The sequence below is a fragment of the Ambystoma mexicanum genome, chromosome 7p, assembly GCF_040938575.1.
Source record: "Ambystoma mexicanum isolate Mex_15411 chromosome 7p, UKY_AmexF1_1, whole genome shotgun sequence".
NCBI lineage: Eukaryota > Metazoa > Chordata > Amphibia > Caudata > Ambystomatidae > Ambystoma > Ambystoma mexicanum.
Genome location: NC_090939.1, coordinates 502,560,382 through 502,582,644, shown reverse-complemented (window position 1 = coordinate 502,582,644; position 22,263 = coordinate 502,560,382). Strand labels below are relative to the sequence as shown.

General features: G+C 44.9%; 1 protein-coding gene across 1 annotated transcript in view; it reads right to left on the bottom strand.

Annotated features, from left to right (window-relative positions):
* Positions 1 to 8,133: 8,133 nt before the first annotated feature.
* The window catches only part of C7PHXorf38 (chromosome 7p CXorf38 homolog), an 807,084-nt gene continuing 792,954 nt past the window's right edge, over positions 8,134 to 22,263 (bottom strand). The window contains exon 7 of the mRNA XM_069636539.1: positions 8,134 to 13,783. Within this exon, the coding sequence (XP_069492640.1) occupies positions 13,752 to 13,783 (32 nt within the window). The 3' untranslated portion in view covers positions 8,134 to 13,751. The remainder of the gene's footprint in view (positions 13,784 to 22,263) is intronic.

Below are 22,263 nucleotides of genomic sequence, written 5' to 3'. Positions count from 1 at the left end.
CTTTCAACTGTCCCTTTACCCATGGTTTAATCTATCTAGACTCTTGTCAGCAGATGGGTCAGTGGCTATAGCTGGCAAAGCGAGAGAGCAATCTCTAGGGTCTGGGTGGACTTTCCTCTGGTCTTGCCCTCCCTGCCTCTCTAAAATTACAGTAAACTCCCAGACTTCAACTTGTACCTACTTTCACTGTCTAGTCCTGGCTTTGTGCAAGTGGGCCCACCCGAACCAGCCTGTTCTCAACTAGGTTCTCGCTCTCATTCTTATCCCTTTCCTGGCCATATGCTATACCTATCTTGGATCTCTCCTCTTAATGTTACTTCTCCACTCTCCAATAGACCTCTTTGAATGCTCCTGGAACCTCCTCTACTACTCGTTCTCTGCTATTCTGCCTCTAGCCATGATGCTACCACCTCTGTGTTCTTACTAGATAGTGATGTCTACATCTCCTTCCATTTGGGTATCACTCCCTCCTCTTGCACTGGGACACCTACCACCGCCTCTGGGCTTCCACTCTCTTGGCCTGATGCTACTTCCTCCTCCGGTCACTGTCCTTCTCCTGATGTTACCACCTCCTCCGCTCCCTTAGTTCTAACCACCTCTTCCGTCTCCATTTCTCCCTCCAATGTTATAACTCGCTCTTTGGCTGCCATCTTCTCCTGACTGCGCTCCATCTTGAATGTTACCACTTCCTCTTTAACCTTACTTCCCATTGCCTACTTCTGGCCAGGCTCTCAGTCCAATGTTAACACCTCTTCCATCAACTGCTTAACTTCCACTACCTCCTTCACTTCACTCTCAGACTATAATGTTACCATCTCTTTGTTGACCCTCTTAGCTTTCACCACCTCTTCTTGCTCTCCACTACTACACTCGCCTCTTCACCAGCCTCTGCTTTTTTCCCCCCCACCACTCCCCAGTCTTCCCGAAACATGGGTCTCCTGCTCATACAAGCCACTCTGTTTGACTGGAATTCTCTGCCTATACAGGGTACACCCTCCTCCACGGGGTAGCGTTCCTGGTAAGGGTATAAACCTGTGGGCATTCGTCAACAATGCATTAAGGGCTGTGAGGTGAAGGGCGGGTGGGACCCAGAAAAGGAATGGATACCAACAAACATGTTCTTGATTCATTTTTGGTCTGGAGGTAGATCCGGGGGATCTTAAACTCATCTTTTCCTCCTGGCCTACTAAGTGGGCCATCAGGGTGTGGTCTTTGGCATTCCACCAGGCCTTTAAGCAGTTCACATGACATACTTGTGTAGTCTACCAGCTGTCATTGTGCTGGGCTCTGTAATTCATGTCACTAATAGCTTCCAGCACTTGGTATGCCACCTAGAAAAAAACACTTAGCAAGGAGCTTATCAAGACCTGCTCAACAACTTGCAGATCAATGTAACTTTGCTTCCCATTTATACCATTATTTTCTGCCCTGCTTGTGCATGCGTCGGGTTCTGCTGGGCTTGCTCCTTTTGGGGATCATATCAAAGGATGTTGTCACTTTCCCAAAACTCATGCAGGATGTCCAGAAAGTCCCAGGGCAACTGGTCATACACCAATTCGAACAGGGAAAATCTACTGGATGCTTGCAGAATATTGCTGGCAGCTAACAGTGCCCAAGAGATCAACTCATCTCGGTCCTTTGCATCTTCTTCAACCAACTTCCAGAGAAAGTTGTCCAGAGTCTGGTAGAATTGTTGTACATGTTTTCCGAACTGTGATTGTGAAATAGAATTGCGGATGTGGAGTAGTGGTTTTAACTCAGTCATGAGTGTGGACATAAATGAGGTGCCTAGATCCGTTAAGATTTCTTTGGGGATCTCATACCTTGAAGAGGGTTTAAGTGGTGGAGAATGTGCTTGGTAGTGTTAGGTCACATTATGAATGTTTCCAGATAAGTGACATAGTTCATGATTACTAAAATCAGCCATGGAGGGATTTATGGGTCTGTGGCAGGTCAGAAGAAGGAGGCGGATTCTGACAGACTATTTTTGTATTCAGCATTATTTAAAAAAAAGGAAAATGCCCAACTCTTCCTATACTAAAAGGTGTCCCTACCTAACGCAACTAAGGTGCTCGTCAGTCGTCAGTGAATGTCTTAACAGAAACTGCCCACCGTCCAAAATGAACCTTACTGACCCTATTACTATAACAACAACTAAGAACAGGAAATGTGGTATGTGGTTTGCTTTATGCAAATTAAGACTTGAATAATTAATCTTTAAGTAACCTCTGGTTATGGTTTTGATTAGTTCATAGAGTTCATATTTGACTTGACTTGGCGTTTCTGAGATGGTTATCCTTTTTGGTTCTATCTAGCTTCTCTTGATCCTTTTTTAAAGAAATGTACATATCTCTCTACCCGAGATAAACAGTTCCAATATTTATCAGTCTCTCTTTCCACTCCTCTCTCTTGAGCTTTATTCACTCAAGACTAAATATTATAGTATTGACGCTTGTTCACTTCTTGAAGTTTTATAATATGTGATTCTTTATCTTTGGTGAGACAAAATTAGTCTCCTAATGATTTCCATGCACTTCTTTTTGTGTATTAAGGTCTATTATAAAGAAATTTTGGGTTTCTGTATGACAACAGATACAGGTTTCTTTTTCATGTATGGTTCCACAAAAGATGTTTTTGGAGATATTATGAATACAATTTTTAGGGAGTTCCCCATCAGAATGGTAGTCTCATCCGGTGAGGTCCCACTTGCATCTATCTACCCCCAAAGGGAGTTATTGCAGAGCGGGCTCACCTCCCTAGCCTCCTGGGGGGGAAGGGCAACCCCTTGGGGAGAAGGGACGATTCATCACAGGTCCCATCACATCCATTCCTATTCTCTTGAAAAGGGTTTCTATGATCTGTAGGGGGCTTCGATGATCTCTAGGAGGCCACTATGGGGGCTACTATGACCTATAGGAGGTACTGTAAAGGGGCTTCCGCAAAGTAATTCCTGGCAGGTGGGGCATTCAATACAATACTGGTTCAGGTGCTCATGAAGGCCTAACTAAAACAACCTAGCAAGGATATTAGTCAGAGTCTTTGTCACCCCTAGGCTTCCAGCTGTGAAGCTGTCAGAGTGAGCCAGTTGGATTGCTGGCAGGTACTGAGGGTACGGGGGTACCAATAGTTGCTAAAGGGTTTGTTCATGTCCTTCGGGGGTTGTTCTGAGCTCTGTAAAGGAGCCCACATTTTTCAATAAAATACTGCCCCTGGGTCTGCTGACACTCTTCAATATATAGTGTCTTCTCAAAGGTTGGACACAGGGAGGGGTGCACCATCTGGGCTTGAGCAACTTTCAGGGACATGGGCTCAGATGCAACTGTCTACTAGTTCCTCTATAGGTTCTGAAGGATGGGGCAGCTAAAACGAGCCAAAGCCACTCATTTTCTTCTATTGAACTGGATATGTCTTCAGCCATCGCTGCCACATAGCTTTCAGAGATCAGCAGAGAAATGGGATCCACCTCCTATAGACAAAGGTGCTTCCTCACACTTCAGTAATCTGGGTCTATAACTTATGCCCCCCACATCAATGCTGAACTCTACCACAATGCCGGGCGTACCTGAGGGTAATTATGGTAGCCTTCCAGCTAAGTTGATCACCAACTGAGTGAAGATGAGGGCCCTCCCCTGGGGAGGCACATTGATGTCTTCAGTTCTGTATACGTGAATGCCGGTACGATGTCTTACCATCTGGGCCTGTCTCTCAACGGAATAGGCAGGCATCCGTTGCACCCCTTGTGGATCCCAAGTCTGACGCCACTTGTCAAGTGAAAACCAGGTGGGACCCTCAAAAGGTACAGACACCAATGGATGTTCCTGACTGATGTTTATTTTAAACAAACAAAAGTTCACTCTTCTTCAAAGTAACAGGAAATCTTTTGCAAACTGGATCTCAGCCTTTAGGTTCTTTCAGAACTCACGTCCTGGGTGTGGCCCTCCTAAGATGTGACTTAGTACTGTGTGTACAGCTTTGAAACCAGTGACCCCACCATGTACTTAAAGATATTGAACACCTGCAGGTAGAGCTCTGAGAGCCCTTCAGGTGGGAAGGTTGGGTTTGGAATCCCCCAATCTGGGAAAGTTTTAACCAGTCTTCATCTCGGTCTGGATCACGCCTACTGTCCGCACTGCTATGCTACATGATCGTTCCACCACCACCCCTTGGGCTTTCTCCCCTCCACATCGTAGTCTCACCCCTAACCCACAACCACCCTTCTCAGGTTCCTCCTTCACTCTCTCTGTACCACCTCTGCTATCATTAACTTCACCTCTTTTCCAAACCTGCCTCCGTCTCGTTGATTTTCCCCAACCGTCTCCAATAATGATCCAATCGCCTCTAAAAAATCTCCAACCTCTTCGTCCTGATCTTTCTCTGCTTCCTCCTTCCGAGATCTCCCCACCTCCTCCAATAGCACTACAACCTCCTCCAAAAAATCTCCATCCTCCTTATTCTCATCTTTTCCAACCTCCTCCAATGCCTTCTCCCTCTCTAGCACCTCACCCTTCCTCATCCACCAGTACCTCTGCTCTGCCAATATTCTCTTTCAATCTCTGCACTTTGTCCTCCTCCTGCTCCAACAACTCACTCACTAACTAACTGGAGCTATGTGTGTCTTCAGAGTACCCTGGTTCTACCCGGGGCTGGATCCCTGGCGGATTGCTTGCAACTGGACTCTGTAGGGAGGACTGGGCTGTAAAAGGCCACTCTTAGTGACGGCTCCTGGGGTGTGCCGAGTTAGACAGAGGTGGGACAGCCATCTTGGATTCCACTGGCCTGGATTGTTTTCATCTGTCTGCTTGTTGTATGCGGCTCACAGCTTTATGTTGAATTGTTTGTAAATACGTACATTTGGAACTATGAAACCTCTCCCTGGGGGTCTTGTGGGAACAGGGATGGCTTCCTCCACATCCTCTACTACTTTTGGCATTTTCGGGATCTGTGCACCCAGTGCCAGATCTACAGACCCTGCTGTGCTTGAAATGTATCAATTTTTCCTGTCGAAAGGTCCACGAACCAGGAAATAATATGCAGTGTAATTTCAAAACATCTGCAGAAGCCATTGGAAAAGACTTGTAATTTTGCTGCATTTCTAAGTACATAGAGTGCTTTTCTGGATTTAAAGGGACCTGCAGTCATTTCATGGTGGGGAGTGTATTGCGTCCCATGTCCTCCAGTCAGGTCTTCAAAGGGGCTCTGGATGCAGAAGCATAGGCTGTATAGTATAGTGGAGGTTTAGGTAGGGTGTTTGAGAAACAGAGGGTCTTTGGGACAGACAGTTTCCTTGTGATAGTCCCCTGCTAAGAAAGTAGGATTCAGTGAAGTGCACTAGGGGATCTCCCATATACCTCCTGTGGGTCTGCCACTCTGAAGCATAGGGGAATCCCCGGCACCTAGGGCCATGGCAATGCCGGCAGACAATGCCAAGCAGGGGACCTTGTCACATTCAAGTTATACCAAGTATTCCCTATTAGGGTGTCTGCAGCGATAACTATTAAAGAGATGCCAGGCTCCTTAAGCTTTACTCTTATGCACATGATCTATTCATGTGCTTCCACACATTCCTGGTTTAAATTCATCAAAGCATTGGTGAGTTTCATGCAGTTTAATCTGCACTTCCCCCTCTGTTTCTTCACATCATCAATGTCTGCCAAAACATGGGCGCAATCGTTCACATTCGTGTCTCCTGCGGCCATAACTTCAAACCTCTTGATCTATAATATGGATATTATTTTGAGTCGCACGTGGTGCTTTTTATTGCATTTTGGAGTCTGGGTGTGTACATTCTCAGCTAAGAGTCCTCTATATGTTCCAGGAACAATTTCTGTGTCCCCCCAGGAGGCCAGGCACCAACCATCTTAATGATCAATTTAATGATATTGTCAACCTTTCGCTCTTTTTCACTCATGGGTGACGTAGTGGTGGAATCTGCCATTTCTGCAGCACTCCACCTGCGTGCAGCCTGGCGGCTGGTGCCTTCATTAGAGGCGTTCAAAATGAAGTCCTGAGCTACTTTCCTGGGGTCCACCAGGTAAAGTAAGCTACCTGTCCATTCACGTGTTCTTCTGTCCCTTACAGCAGGGCTGCCCGTTGGAGATGGGCAGACCCTGCTGTAAGGGATCTTCTATTAGCCACAGAGCCCTAGGCATGGCTTGTATCGGGAGCGGGACCACCTGCTTCCATCTACTTGGCTGCTCCCCACGCCACATGGCCCCAAGCACTCCAGGCCAGGCTTCTCTCGAATGACGGAACCACCTGCTCTGACATAATGGGATGCTACCGGACACTGGCTGTTCTTCGCTGTTGATAACTATCCAGGCCAGGCTTCTCTCAAGGAAGAAACAGCCTAGTTTCGAGATACTAAGCTTCTGCTAGCACTGGCTGTGTCACTCTCAACCCAGAAAGCAGCACCCCACGTCGGACACCACGTCAGTGCGGGGCGACAATTGAACTGGGCCCACCTGCTCCAGGCTTGGGATCTTGTGGGGATGGGTCAGGCCACTGACTGGTCACCTGCATTGGGGCACTCACCAATCTGAAAGTAGATACCAGTGATCCAAGCTACTCTGGTAAACAAAGTTGTATTAACATATTTTCCAAGATCACAGGTATCTGAACGTGGGATGCCTCAAAGATCGCTAGCCTTCAATGCCCATTCATTCACAAATTTTCTCAGACATCCCCTAGTGCATACTCTTTGCTCGTCCGGTGCCGGATTGGTCCACCTGGATAGCCTTTTCCCATCATATTCCTCATATCATGTTCATTAACATATGAGTAGATGTGACGTTGAGCCTGTAGTCTGTGATTGAAAAAACAAATATCATAAGAGGCACTGGTCATGACACCATAGCAACACCAGAACCTTCTATCAAAACCAACCGGAGGTATAGATTGTCAGTTGACAGGAGTGCACAGATGATAAGGGGTCCATCCGCCCTTCTCAAAAGGGAGATGTGCAACACCCTCTGCTCATGCTCTGTCTCCCTTCATCTGCGGGAGACCGATGCCCGGATTCCTCCTAATCTGCAGTCGGAAGATGTCCTGGGATTTAACCCTTGAACTTAGTCCAAAAACAGAAATTATACTTTCTCAAACCCGCACTATTGGGGAATGGGAAACAACATTTGATTAGACCTGATTTGAAAAAGACGAGTAAGTCGTCGAAACACGTGTAATCAGAGGGCACCACAATTATACTAATAAAAACATCAAAAGTTTAGTTTGAACACCAAGAAGGGAGTCATTTGTCTTCATTGCTTGGTAAAGTGTGGGCGCATGGGAATATGTCTATGTAATCTCCAAAAACATTTAGTTCATCAAAAACAGAGTTGAGGAACCAAGCACTCTGTTGTTACGTTCCCGTGCGACCGTGATCAGACAATCAAAAGTGCACCAACAGGGTGCTGAGGTCCATTGAAAGGTCAATCCCGCCATAACAGGTTCCTCACTAATAATCCGAGATGTGCAACACTCCTCAGTGCAGAGGCTCCCCTTCCCTTCAATTTGAGGCAACAGATGGGTTTCTCATGAGCCACACATAGGCTTCCGGTAGGTGCCTTTGTGAAACTGTAGTAATGTTGCTCAGCAGTGGTGGGAGTGGGAGCACAGGAGGAGGAATAGCAAGTTCTAGCAGAACTGCAAATGATTTAGGTTTCCAGGATATAACATAAAACCAGCTCAAACTGGCACCTCCCTTTGTCTGGTTTATCGCCCTCATTGTCCAAAGCTGCAGCAGTCTCATACTCACAGGTGAGGGCTGAGGCCTCTTCACAAATAAGTGTTGCAGAGTCAGTGCTCTTTGCAGAGGCCTGTGAAAAGAACCCAAAAATGTGGCACCAGTTAATCTTAATGCTTCATGAGCATACATGAGGCAAACTCTAGAAAGCTGCTCTTTTCAAGACATACTACACTATAAGCTAATGAACAACAGGTCTACATTTAGCAATATATTTTCACTTCTATCACTAAGCCTCTCCGTCTGGACCTCAGCTTGAAATAGGAGCTTGGTTACCACTGGAGGAAGCTTGAAAGCAGGAGGAAATTATTGTCTCTGACATAGGGGAATGAAAAGGTGGCACAACTATCAGGAATTATGATAAAAAGGGCAATGTGAAGAAAAAACCAACAATGTTGTTATATAAAACCTTTTAATATAAAATGTGATCAGGTTGAAAAAGAAAGCATACAAGGCTACAACACAACTCATAATTTCATTCAAGAGCAGTATTTTTGTCTGATAAAGAGAAAATGTGCATCCTAAATAAGGCATTAGAGACATAATTCATCATTTCCAATACATATTTCTCATTAGAGAAAACAATATTTCATATATCGTAGCTCCTTAGATGGGAAGGACCTCTGCAGCTGATCTAAGACATGAGGGGGAGCAACTGCTGTACAGCATAGCAAAAACTGGGTCCTGACTGGCACACAACTGCTGATTGCACAACAAAAGTGGTGGTTTCCAGGTTGCAACCTCCACTTGTACGACAGGAGTGAAGGGCCCTTCACTGAGGGATTGGGGTGGGGGGGGCAACTGTCCCTGTGAAGGGAAGATGAAGAGATGTGTGCTTCGAGGCAGACAACTTGGTGAGACCAGGAAAAACAAACCTGAGGGTGCAGCAAGAGGAAAGGTATGGGCGAATTGTAACTCTATGGACGATGGCCTCAGACTGCTAATAGAGACTCAGAGTTAGATCATCAGAGTTTTCAAGTGAAAGGAGATTGAGTGAGGATCAAGAGTACATTAAAAGAAGTATGCCTGATACGGGCAATCACACTAGAGATTCCGGAGGTACCTCCAGTCACCTTACAGTGCATTGACCAAATGGAAGAAAATGACTGGAATGTGTAATGAAATCACTAGGCACTTGCAGGACATGTGGGATTCAGGGATCTACAAAACAGATTTGTGTCCCAGTCAGGCGATGAGGACAGCCTTATTGCACTGGATAGTTATGTCAAGTGGTCATTAAATAACTCTTGATTCTGTGGAACTGGAGACCTTTGCAGCAATTCTAGTCTGGGGTGTATGGAACGTTTTGCTGGACCTTCTCTCAAAGATGAATCCCCAAATGTGTTTTTCAGAGTGATTACAGAGACTTTGTTGAACATTAAACACAGGTAGGCCTAAGGGTAAAAGGGTAATTATTAGGATTGTGATAAAAATTGACCAGGCACACTTGGACTGACAAGTTTTCCACTTTTATCACTATGACATATTATGATATTGCTTAGGAGGGACGGTGAAGGACTTTGAAAACAGTTTGTAAATATAAACTAATGGCAAGTAATCTGAATAATTAATAGATTCATTGATAAGTGCATCTAAATTCAATGATGTAACTTCTGAAAACAGAACATAGATAAATAATTACTATTGTGATGTGCACATACAACTAACCAGTGCTTTATCAACGGCAGCCAAATTCACTAGTCCAATACGATTCATCTCTTTTCTGTGCAGAAATAAAGAAACGTGTTACATAAGCTATAAATGAAAGGAGATGAGACAGAAGGTCAAAAGAAAGAAGCTTCTTTTTGGCTACAAAGTGCATCAACATTGGTTAAGATCCCTAATGGCAATGAAAAGGTTTACGAACGTGGAAGGGTAATTGTCACCTGTCACAATTTGGGGAGTTTATGAGAGTGCACAAGAAATGAAATGGCAAAAAGGAAGCAGGTACATTTAGATTATCAGGTTTAAAGTATGGGCATATGCCTTTTCTTCTTTGGCCAGTTGTGGACATCAAAACGAAAAGGTTAATGTTTTTGCTATTTCTTGCAGTCTCAGTAGTGTGGTAGGTCAGAAGGAGGAGCCGGTCCAAATGGAGGCATTCTTATAAATTCGTTTTATTTAAATGAAACAGAAAAGGCCTGTCGATTCCTATTAAAAAGGTTTTCCCTACCAAACACAAAACTAACTAGGATACTGATCGCCAGTAGTGTAGTCCAAAACCAATGATCTGTCCTCTGGCCAAAAAGCTATCCTCTGCTGACCATACCACTAATGAAATATCAAAAGAAAAAGATGTCCAGGAGAATGACTCCATTCTCCTGCCTGGACAGGTTTTTTTCTAGCCTCCATATTCAATCTTCAAATAGTTCTTTGAGATTAAGTGAATCAGTTCCTTTAGTTTTTTTAGTTTTTTTTTTAGTCTTCCCTGGGATCTTTTGAGTCTTCCCTGTCATTCTCTAATTACAGTTTCTTAGTTTATCAAGATCCGTATTCCTGTCTGATTCTTGCAGTGCCTCTTTCTTACTTTCAACCCTTGGTTTAGGTTTCAACTACTTCTGGGGCTGAATTCACTGTATTTTAAAGTTTTCTTCACTTTCCTTAAAGTATTCTCAACCGCTGGGATGAGTATCAGGAGTCCCTTTGTACTCTTTACTTTCTTTAAGGTATTCACAACCACTGGGTTTAGTATGATGAATGTCAGGGTACTCTTCGCTTTCTTTAAGGTATTCACAACTACTGGGACGAGTATGAGGATTCCGGTGGCACTCTTCAATTTAGTTAAGGCACTCGCAACCACTGTGATGCGTATGGGTCCCGTTTGGCTCCTCCTGCTGTGTTCCCCTCACGGGTCTCCCGCAGCTCCAATTACCTTCTCTGAAGAATCTTACAATGTCCTCACTTCTTTACGTGAAATGACCCCCTCCCATATGGCCAGGGGATGGCAGGCGTTACCTGACCCTGGTGGCATCTGTATGAGGGAGGACCATTTGTGAGGAAGTATAGCTTGGGAGGCGAGAGGACATTGTTGGAGGAAAGAATGCACCCCCTTTTTCTTTACACAATGTTTCCTCTATCCCCCATGCCTTAATGGCATATTATTGTAATCATGCCCCACCGCCTGATAGATTAGGATTAATACCCAAACTCCCATTAAGGAGAATATGTTAGTAACCGGGACGAGGAAGAGGCAGGGAGCAGTGAGGATCACTTCCCAGGAGGATGAGCATTCATATTTGTTAAGCCATTCACAAAGTAATTCTAAAGTAACTGACACGAGAAAGAGCAACAGAGTAATGAGAATTACAGAGACGGTCTAGTTGTCGACAAGTGAGTAGAGTAGACAGGCCGGGCAGTTCAAAAGCGACTCAGCTGTAGCTAATCAACAGATGGAGAAGGAGAGAGGAGAGCTGCGCAGGCCAAGCTGCCCCGCAGCCTGTGGAACCGCTGAGCACTACGGTGTAGGCAGGAAGGCTGTGACAAGTGACCGAGGGGCTCATGCCGACACAAGGTTGGGGAATCCAGGGTGCAAACAGACCGCTGCAGCAAGAGAAGGCAGTGGGTGCCATGCACAGTGAAAGCTGACACACTGGGAGTGCAGCACCTGATGGGGTGCACACAAAGCCAGTACGCTGAAGCCAGAGAGAGATCGGAGAGATGCTGGAGACAAGCAGTAAACCCTGGGAAGGAATAAGGGTTACTGGGTTGCCAAAAAGCATATATCCATCCAAGGAGGCCATAGAAGCAGCCGATGAACTTAAAGCAAGTAACTGGGATCCCAGGTGGCAAGATAAAGTGAATAACTTCTCAGTAGCGCAGCGCAATCAAAAAAGCGCCAATTGCTAAAGAAGTCAGAACCTTTGTAAAGCAAGTTATACATGGGTTATTAAACCCCAAGTGTTTGAAAGAAAGAATAACTCCCATAATAAAGACCTGGTAAAGCAGTATGGCAGGTGAAGCCAAGCATCTGCATAGCAAAGTATATGTGAATTCTGTGATAAAGGCCCTTATTACATGTGAGCCAGTCTGGAAAAAAGGTGCCGGTAATAAGGTTATCGGCACCTTTTCTGGACCAGCTCACTCAAAATATGCCGGAAGGGGCTGGGAACTACTGGCAGGTCTACCCTTCCGGCAGTTCAGACCCCTACAAGCAGATAAATCACTAAAGCACTGGCACGGTTAACAAAGGTGCCGGTGCTTCAGTGTTACCATTCTCGTGGAGTCCTATGGGACTCCACGGGAATGGGAATTTACCATTCTGCGCCGCCCGTAATATCCTGGTATTACCGGGATATCGGGTGGGTCGAAACAGTAAGCCGAGGTTGACAGTAGGCTGCCGATACTACTCGCAGCCTACTGGCAACCTTGTAATGAGGGCCAAAGTCCTGGTTGAGACATATACATGGTGAAGTTGAGAATCTGCATAATACATTATGTGTGAGTTTTGACACAAAGTCCTGGCTGAGAAATATACCAGGTGAAGTTTAGTAGTTTTGAAACAAAGTCCTGGCAGGATAGTGTACCAGGTGAAGCTAACCAAGTGTATATAATGAAACCCTCTCAGGACAGTACACTAGGTAAAAGTTGATGTGTATAATAAAAGTCCTGGTGGGATGATACACTAGGTGAAGTTAAAGTGAGGTATTCGTGTGAAAAGACCTGGTGGGAGAGTGTCGCAGGTGAAGACTATATGCCTGTTGTAATGAATGGCAAGGAGGGCCATGCCAAGGAATAAATTAACTGTTGTACTGTTCTATAATGAAACGGAGAGCCTTTGAGAAAAGACATTTCTTGGGATTTACAGTGCATAAAGGAAGATAAGCAAAGCGTGCCAAGGGGCAAGGCAATCCTCTTGGAACTCAAGCATTCTTTATGGAGTAATGTGCTTGGGGAAAGGAGTTGATACCACAAGAGAAGTAAAGCGTGGCAAAGGAAAAGAGGCAATCATCAAACACTGACTTGTTTAGGAAGGTTCTCATGGTCTTAACTTCTGATGGTCTTAGTGATTCTTCATAGAAGGGTTTAGGGAGTTCCATGACGGAAGTGGAGTCTTTGTCCCCAAGAGGGAAGTCTCTCCCTGTGAGGTCCCACTTACCGCCACCCCTAGCAGGAATGGTCCCTAGCGGACTCCCCTCCGTAGCCTAACAGGAAAGGGCCCCCTCTGTGATGAGAAAGTGATGAGATCCCGTGAATCGTTACAGTAACCCATCAGGGCTTACAATTGTAATGTGGTGTTCACCTTTAAGACAAAAATCCAACTAGCTCAACTGAAGTGCATACAACACTTCTCTGTTCAAAGGGGAAGGAAACATGCTTGAAATAAATGCTTATATTGAGAGAATGGAAACAAACATATAGTATACTTACAAACAAATTTTAAATTCCCATCAAATAATTGTATACATTCTATCATAGAGAAATCAACACATCTTACACCTATGTTTCTATGCTTGTGTCCTAATTGTACCTTCTATAACTGCAGAAACCACTTGCTGCATGCCAACAGATTACTATAGCCCAGTAAAATAAAATACATATTAAAATTGAATTTTAAGACCAAACAGTGTTCCCATTTCACTATTTTACAATGATGGCTTCTAACATGTTTTATATGTGATCCAGGAGGACCCCTTGATAATGCAGGTCAAGATTAAGGGTGATGTATTTTGAATGCTGCATTGTTCAGAATGAACACCCATTTTCCCACAAATGGGAGAATTGGAGATACTTACAAAAACAAATTTAATATGCACTATTGTCCCTGCAGCAAACAGATTTACCAAAACAAATAATATACATTTAAAAAGGAACATCAATTTGAACAGCCCCAATGAAGCATATGATAGACGATATTAAATCTGAATAATTCATCCAGTCCTCCATAGTAAAAAGTGCAACAAAATGAGCACACATGCGATTTTTCACAAATATGAAATAGTATTTGTTTCTTGATTCACATTGAGGACTTGTTGACAGTCTGCCATCTTGCCATGGTCCCAAACGCCACTCTTCGTCAATCACACTTCCGCTTACATGGCAAGCAACCTAAGTAAAAAATAAACAACATTCCGTTAAAACACCATTAGTATATTCAATGATCTTGGGTCATGTATTATCATATTATTAATCGAAAAAGGGACATTGGATACAATGTACAAACTATTGCCAAAATGTATCTGGTACATTGGCCTAATATATTTACAAACCACTTATTATGAATTATTTATCAAATAATTCAAGCTTGGATACAAACATGTTTGAATTAAGTACTGTGACAAAGCCCCCTAACTCATTATGGGGGTGGCCAATGGGGCGGGTACCTGCCCTAGTCAAAGGATGCTGGGCCAGGGAATGAGGCTGGGGAAGATCTGGTAGCCGCCACTTAGTTCTCTTCATATGCAAGGGACAGTCACAGTGAGAGTAAAAACAACGTTGGCCTTTTAAACCACTTTCAAAAGCACTGTGGCTCCTAAAGTGCCAGGCTAGGGACACTAGATCCAAGAGCTTCATCAATTTCATGAAGTAAGATACTAGAGATCCTTTTCCTTTAAGTTATCAGGACACTGCGTCGTCCCAGAAAAACAGAACACAACGCATGAGGAATATATGTCCTGCGCTGGAACCAGCGCAGACCATCAAGTACCCTTTACAAATTCCTCTGTGACTTTTGCACAGGTACCAGAAGAACTCCGAAAACTCATGTGCATCAAGTTTTCGTACAACCGCAAATTAGCTGTAACAAGGCCAAAACACTACACTCTCTGCAAGTGGAGCGAACACAGGGGAAGAAGGAAATGTGTAACCAATTAGCTCATACTCACGTGTAATTCTGGCGACTGTCCTCAGTAAAGCAGCATACCACAGCTCCCACCATTCCCTGCAAACTAGTGCACAAATGTATATGAAGTCCAAGATGGCACACTAACCATTTAAAATACTTGGTTCATGTTTCCAGGCAATTAGTGACCCCAGCCAATCCTATTCTCCCTCCCATTTGCAATCACAGGTGCAAACCTTGACAGAGAAACCGTCCAGGGGGAGGAGTAATAGGGCAACATAAGCCCAGACTCTCATTTAGACTGTGTGGGTGTTTGGAGATCGAGCTGCTGGGGAGAGTTTGTAGATGATTGGAGAGGAGGAGTCTGGAATGAAAGAGGAGCCTGGAGCGGAGGAGGGGGTTGGAGAGTAGCAAGAGGGTGGGCAAAGGAGGTGTTTTGAGAGGAGGATGGAGATTAGAGAGGGGAGGTATCAGAGGGGTATGTGGAGGTAGTTGGTAACATCATGACAAGGTAGAAAAAAGGGAAAAGAAGAAAGTTGGTAAACAGGAGGTGAAGGAAGGACAAAAGGCAGAGATTGGTGGAGAAGAGAATAAATACGAGATTGGCAAACATCAGGAAGAGGTAGAAGCCGCTAAGGAGGTTGGTAAACATCAGGAGGAGTTGGAAGCATACATGTAGGATGAGATTTGTGATCATCAGATAGAGGTGCCTGAAGGAAATGAGGAGGAGGTGGTTGACGATATGGATGAGGTGGCCAAATAAAAGAAGGAGGTTAGTGAACACCAGAAAGAAGTGGGATGAATTGGTAAGGAAGAGGGTGGACAACACCCTAAGTAAGTGCTATAAATAGAGAAGGGGGTTCTTGGAGGACATCAAAAGGAGGTGGTAGCAGGAACCAAGGGGGAGGTGAACAGTTAGCCCAGGAATGTTTGAAGAGACATTTAGGCCTAAGCAAGGAAGTAGGAGGAAACCCCAAACTGAATTAGTTGGACCTACAGCAGGAAGAGAAATGTAAGCAGAGCGGAGCGTCAAGGAGGGCGCAGGAGCAGAATAGAGAGGCATCCCTGAGGCGAGACCCTCAAAGTCTTGGAAAGCAAAGAACCTTTCATAGGTCATTTGTAAAGGTGATGCTAGTCCAAGAGCCTTAGCTCTACCTACCACTCCTTGGGAAGCCCCTCCAGATTACACAGAGTCTGAAGGTAACACCCATTGCCTACATGAATACTTAAAAGCCAAAGACCGAACCAAGATCTAAGGGATGAGATGCAGAGAAAGATGTATGGAGGAAACCCTTATGCCCATGTTTGGCAGAGAGAAGAAGGGTGTGGGAAAACCCATAAGCCCAAGAGACTGGGAGAGAGTAGAAGGGTGCAGGAACACCTCAGCCAGAGACAGAAAGAGACTAAGGGTGTGCGGTTCTATGTTCTTACATTGCCAGTTTTATTTCCGCTGAGGGTTTTGCCAAATATTTTTGGCTGAAAAAACTAATTGAATTAAAAAATAAAAAGCTTTGGGGGGGGGGGGTTAGCCCCCCAAGCTCCTCTTAGCAATTATCTAGAACCTATGCCCCACACCTCCCCTAGTCGTTATATCCCCTTACCACCCCCCCTCCCATATGTTTCAATTCATTTTTTGGCCAAATATTTTCAGCAGAAAACTCCACAAAAAAAGGCTGGCGTTGTAACAACGTCGTACCAGGAGTGCAAACCCTTAAATTCAAGACTGGGAGAAAGAGGAAGGGTGCATGTATCCTCAATCTCACTGCAAGTCAAGCAAGGGCTTATAGAGGGAGGATAATAGAGTACCAGGATTGCCTCTGAGCCCAATTTCCAGGACACTTCAGACAGTGTGAGAACCCAATGTCTTGAACTGGCAATCCACAATCCTAACCAGTTTCATTGTTTTTGGCACATCGTGTATTAGTGTATTAGCTTGCTCAATAAAGGCTTAGTTCCTGAAATGTTGTTCTTGGTTTGGGATCCGATTCCCACCACAATAGCGACCATACAAAAATAGTTTGGGAAGAAAAAAGGACAACAATTATCTTATCAGCAACCAGCCACAGACAATTCATTATCACCAGCAGACATCAATGGCCTCATTACGAGTTTGGCAGATTTCCAAATGGAAATACTGTATGCAGTAATTACCACAACTGCGAGTGGGAGTTCTGAAAATCCCCTAGTTTTGAAAAATCTGCAAGGATGGCAGTGACTGAAATAACAGATGTTTTATTTCTGGGAGTCTTTATGCACTATTTTTCTATTTTTTAAGGATTCACTTGCACCCTCATTTACAGGATGTCAATGGATTGCACACAGCACCACACCATATTGTAAATTTAAATGCACAAAAGGGGTAGCCCCCAAGTAGGACATTTTTTTTCAGTGCAAGGAAGCACTTAAGCTGCATGAAAAAAAGTTTTTAAACTTCTGGCAAGGTGTTTGAGGTATTGTAACTCATAATCGGGTTACCACATGGTGTATTGCCTAGGAATTCAACAGGCAGTGAAAACATGTAGTATTTGAAAATACTGTCTGTTTTACTGTTCATTCTTAATTTGTGATCATAAGGGCCCTTTTTAAACACTTGCCCAGTCTCCTGGCCAGCACGCCAAAAGGGACTATAGGGCCTCATTACAAATCAGGCGGTCCGGAAAGAACGGGGCGGTAAACCCGCCGCCACCGTTGTTTCCGGACCATCTGATCCCGACTACTGCAGGCGGGAGGTGATGTTCCCGCCAGGTTTGACCTGGCGGGTTTAACACCGCCTGCCTGCAGGCGGACGAGGAAACACCGGCAGCATTACGAGATGCTGCCGGTGTTTCCATGATCCCCATTCCCATTGAGTCCCTTAGGACCCAATGGGAATGGGGATTTACACCATTCCTCCTCTGTGATTCCCAGAAAACCGGGGTTGTAATACCCCGGTAATTCCGGGAATCACGGAGGCGGAATGGTAATACTAGTCCGGCGGTAACCAGGCGGTTTACCGCCTCGGTTACCGCCAGACTCGTAATGAGGCCCTATGTCTTGCTGATAAATACTCATAGCCTAGGATGGATCTAGCCGGGGTAGACCATCTAAGCCCGGGCACACATGTCTGGTTGGGAGGTGTGAAGAATTACCCAATGCGGATGGTAGGAAGAGGGCTAAAGTCGGCCTTCAAACTGGGAAGGATGGAGGGGCAGTTAGGTACTCTTTAACCACCCGTAAGGCTCTTCATCATACGTTTGAATCTGGTAGTGCAATGCCAGCTGTGGAGAATGGTTGGGACAGAGGCAAAGTGAGGGCCATCATTCTCCTAAAAAGCTTTAAAGTGGCCTCAATTCAGTGCTTGGTTGAATTGAATTGTTTATTTGTATAGCGCATATACACAATGTGTTTCAAAGCGCTTCAAGGAGGGGGAAACATGGGAGAATACAATTACATTCTTTACAAGTCCTTGAAACAATTCAGAATTTGACAAATAACTATCATAATCAGCCTGGCGACATTTCAGATCGTGCAAGGAACAATTTAGGAGAAGAGGGGAAGGGAAGAGTGAGACAAAACCAGTAACATTACTATGCCTGACGACAATTGATGTAGTGCATAAGTAACAAGAGGAGGTGGAAGGGGAGAAGAGGGTGTTGAGAGGGGGAGGAGGAGAGGAACAAAACAAGCAACTATCAAAATAGGTCAGACGACGATTCAGAAAAGTGCTGGGGAGGAGTGGGAGGAGAAGATAAGGAGGGAAGGGGGAGACAGACAAGCTGCTATCAGAGGTCTCAGGACAAATGATAAAAGTAAGTGCTAATGGACAAAATAACAGGGGGAGGAGAGAGGAAAGGAGGCTGCAACGGCAGGCGGAGAGGAGAAAGGAGAGGGGGGAGAAGGGACGGTGTCTGGGAGAGGGGAAGGTGTCTGCGAAGACAGGTGGCTACGATTACTATGCCTGGCGGCAATTGGGGTAGTGCCAGACTTTAACAAACAGGAGAAGGGATAAGAGGAGGAGAGGGCAGGTGGATGAGAAAGACAGGTGGCTACGATTACTATGCCTGACGGCAATCTGGGTAAGCCAGACTTTAACAAGAAAAGGAGAGGGGGGGAGGAGAGGGAAGGTGGCTGCGAAAGACAGGCGGCTACGATTACTATGTCTGGTGGTAATTGAGGTAACGCAAGAAATTCAACAAGAAAGAGGAGGAGGGTCGGGGGGGGGGGGAGAGGGCAGGGGCTTTGAAAGACAGGCGGCTACGATTACTATGCCAGATGGCAATTGGGGTAGTGCCTGGAATTAACTGGAGGAGGGAAGGTCAGGGGTGAGGGGGCAACCTAAAACACTCACAGGGGGGAAGGTGGTGGGGGGAACAAATGCAGTCAAATGGGGTATGGGGGTGGGTGGGGGCTCAGTCGCATGGGGAAAGGCGGAAAGACAGTCACGGGGGACATGGGGGTGGGTGGGGGGTACAAACACAGTCCAAGATGGGGCCAAGAGGGTAGGTGGCATAAACACTGTAACAGGGGGCATGGGGGTGGGGCGGCGCAAGCAAAGTCACAGGGGGCATTGGGGGTGGTGGGCACAAACACTGTAACAGAGGTCATGGGGGTGGTTGAGGGGGCACAAAGACTAACGGGGGAATGGGGGAGGGTGGGGCCCACAAACACTAACAGGGACATGGGGTGGGGGAGGTTAGGGGCACAAACACTGTTACAGGGGAATGGGGGCACACTGTAACAGGGGCATGGGGTGGGTGGGGGTCACAAACACTAACGGGGTGCATGGGGATGAGTGGGGGGCACAAACACTGTAACAGGGGCATGGGGAGGCTGGGGGGTACAAACACTAACAGGGGCATTGGGTAGGTGGGGGCACAAACCCTAATGGGGGCATCAGGGAGGGTGGGGGCACAAACACTAATAGGGGCATGGGGTGGTTTGGGGGGCGCAAATACTAACAGTGGCATGGGGGAGGCTGGGGGTACCCATGTTTTGTAGGATGAGTTTTTAATTCAATCAGATTATTACCTTTAGTACTGTCTATGTCTGATGAATATGTGCTTTCTGACAGAGATTCTGCATATTTTGATACAGTTCCAGGGACAGCCTGGTATTGGAAATCTATAAATAGCAATCAGTGGGTGCTGGTGTGGTTTCAGAATGGCCGAAGTGACATAGCATGCCTATACATGTGGAGTCTTAGATACACCTGTTCCTTTGTTTAGCCAACTGCACACACACTACGGATGACAAAATGAATTGTAGATCAGCCATAAGAACAAATCAAAGGTTCTAAGTAGTCACAGTATAACCATCAATTAAAGAGTAGGTTAGAGGTCAGTCAAGAAGGAATCTGTGGTAGGATGCCAATTACCATCAGAATGAACATTACCAAAGCTAAGTCTTTAGGGTCACCATCATTTGAAAGGTTGCCAAAGCAATTCCATAATTTTAGATGCTAGGCAACAGATCACAAGGAATGGATACCCTAAATGGGAAATTCCTGAAAGATTGATCTGTGAAAGGTGACGTTCTGCCAAGGCAAAGCTTTCACGTAGTAATCTTTGCTAAAGTATGCAGAGAAATGAAATGGACGCCTGAACGGTGTGCAGCAAGGAGCCACTCCTCTGGAAGGCAGGAATGAAAGCTTGATACCTGGTTGAAGGTCCCTGCTACCTTCAAGAACCACTGTGATTTCCAACTCATAGGGTGAGCCTTGCAAATTCTTAAGAATACCACTAGACCTGCAGGGTGAGCTCCTTACTTTACATACTCTATGAGAAATTAATTTGCCTCTTGGTGACGGGGGGGAAAACCTTTTACAAGTGCTTTCTGTAAAATGGTGTAGGTCACCAAAAGCGCACTTCATATTTGGTGCAATGCTGCCATGCACAGTTTAGCTTGTAATTGTAATTTACTGGAAATAATGTTTGTTTGCCGTAAATGTCAAAGAAAAGTTTAAAACATCCCTATACTCGCCAACAAAGTTGAGTACCATGCAAATGGTACTCATAAAAATCTCTTCACTAATGCAGTGGGCTAGTAGATTTTGCAAACCCTGTAGGGCTCTTGGTATTCATGACAATTCACTTAGAGATAGTGTGTCTAATAGTGGCTCTGCTCTTGTAAGGACCCGACAAACAGCTGGTTGTCAATCTAGTAACTCCTTGAACCAAGATATAAAAGCCAACTGCCTACTTAGGATCTCAGAAGGATGCTGAAGACGGAAGAACACTGGGAAGTTTATTAGTACAGAGAGTATTCAAACTCACTCAGAGTCCACCTTCTAAAGGAAATAAGGTCTCACTATCAAACATTTTCCACAGAGAACATCAAGAAAGAAGAGTCCATATAAAGTACCTATTGAGCACTAACATAGCACTCAGACCTTACAGCCGTAATAAAAATGGTCCTCATGCTTCATACCAAGGAGTTTCAGAAAACAAGAGCACACAACCTGAAAAGGAACCTTCATCAGAAACATCAAAACAAAGTTCAAGTCCCACGATAGGACAACAAAGAGCTTTGTAAATAAAGATTTCACCAAAAGGCACCACAAAGGCCGAACCCTGCTCAGTGGTTCCCTTGAATACAAGCATAGGACCCAATTAGATACTACATTAAGGCCACACTTGATTAAACAAAATAAAACCTCCAAAACAACAGATGTATGTTAAAGCTAGGGGCCATCATATTTAGCACTGTGACAACCTGATAACCTAATACATCTGCAGTCATAGTGTCTCCACAGTGCAAGACCTAAGGGTCGATAACATCACATCTGACACTTAAAATATGTCCCAATTTGGGTATTGAAAACGTTTAATAGCCAGGTATGACAGTTCATACTAGCCAGGTTCAGATGAAGAATTTAACCATCTGCCTGCTACAGAATGTTGATCTTTAGAAGTAGTCTACACAGAGGACAAACTAACAAGTCTTGGAGCTCAGCAGAACATTCCCCTCTCGCCTGGTTTGGAGTTACAATGATCATGATTGGCCTGTACCTTCTTCTCAGCCACCACAGTACAAGAATAATAAACAGCACATGACAGAAGACGTAAACGAGATGGAAATGCTAAACCACAACAAACACATTCCAAAGAGAACGTCTGAGAGGAAACAAACTGGAGGATTACAGCAGTAGTCAAACAAATTGATCATAGGTTTACCCCAAGTTGTAATGGTTGTATACTAATTGACCTTTTCACAATTGACCTCAGGAGAATTGACCTTCGGGAGAATTGACCTAATTTGAAAGGTCAATTAGGACATATATGCGGGGGGAGACCCCCCGCAACCTCCACCCAATCCAAAAACCCCTGGCAACCTCCCACCCAATACCCTTATATTATTTATAATCCAAACCCAACCCAATACATATATAAAATAACCAAAATAATATAAAGGTCAATTGTGCAGAAGGTCAATTGTGACCACTATAATTAGGTCAATCAGGACAAAAGGTAAATTGTAAAAGGTCAGTTTGGGTAATACCATTGTAACAACGCTATCTACCACATCATCTTGCAGCTCTGCTGGTAGGAGAATGTCGCGACATCCTACACATGGCAGGGAATCCATCAGAATGTAGGTTGGATCTCAGGTTGAGATTGATTCATTTGAAAGTGTTAGGGCATCTGTATTGGACTCCATTACGTATGTACAAATTAGGGCTGGTGATGATTTGTGTTGGGGATGTGGAAAGGAGAAGGGAACGTTGATCCATATGTTATGGTATTGTTCTTGGGTGTTAGAATTTTGGGTG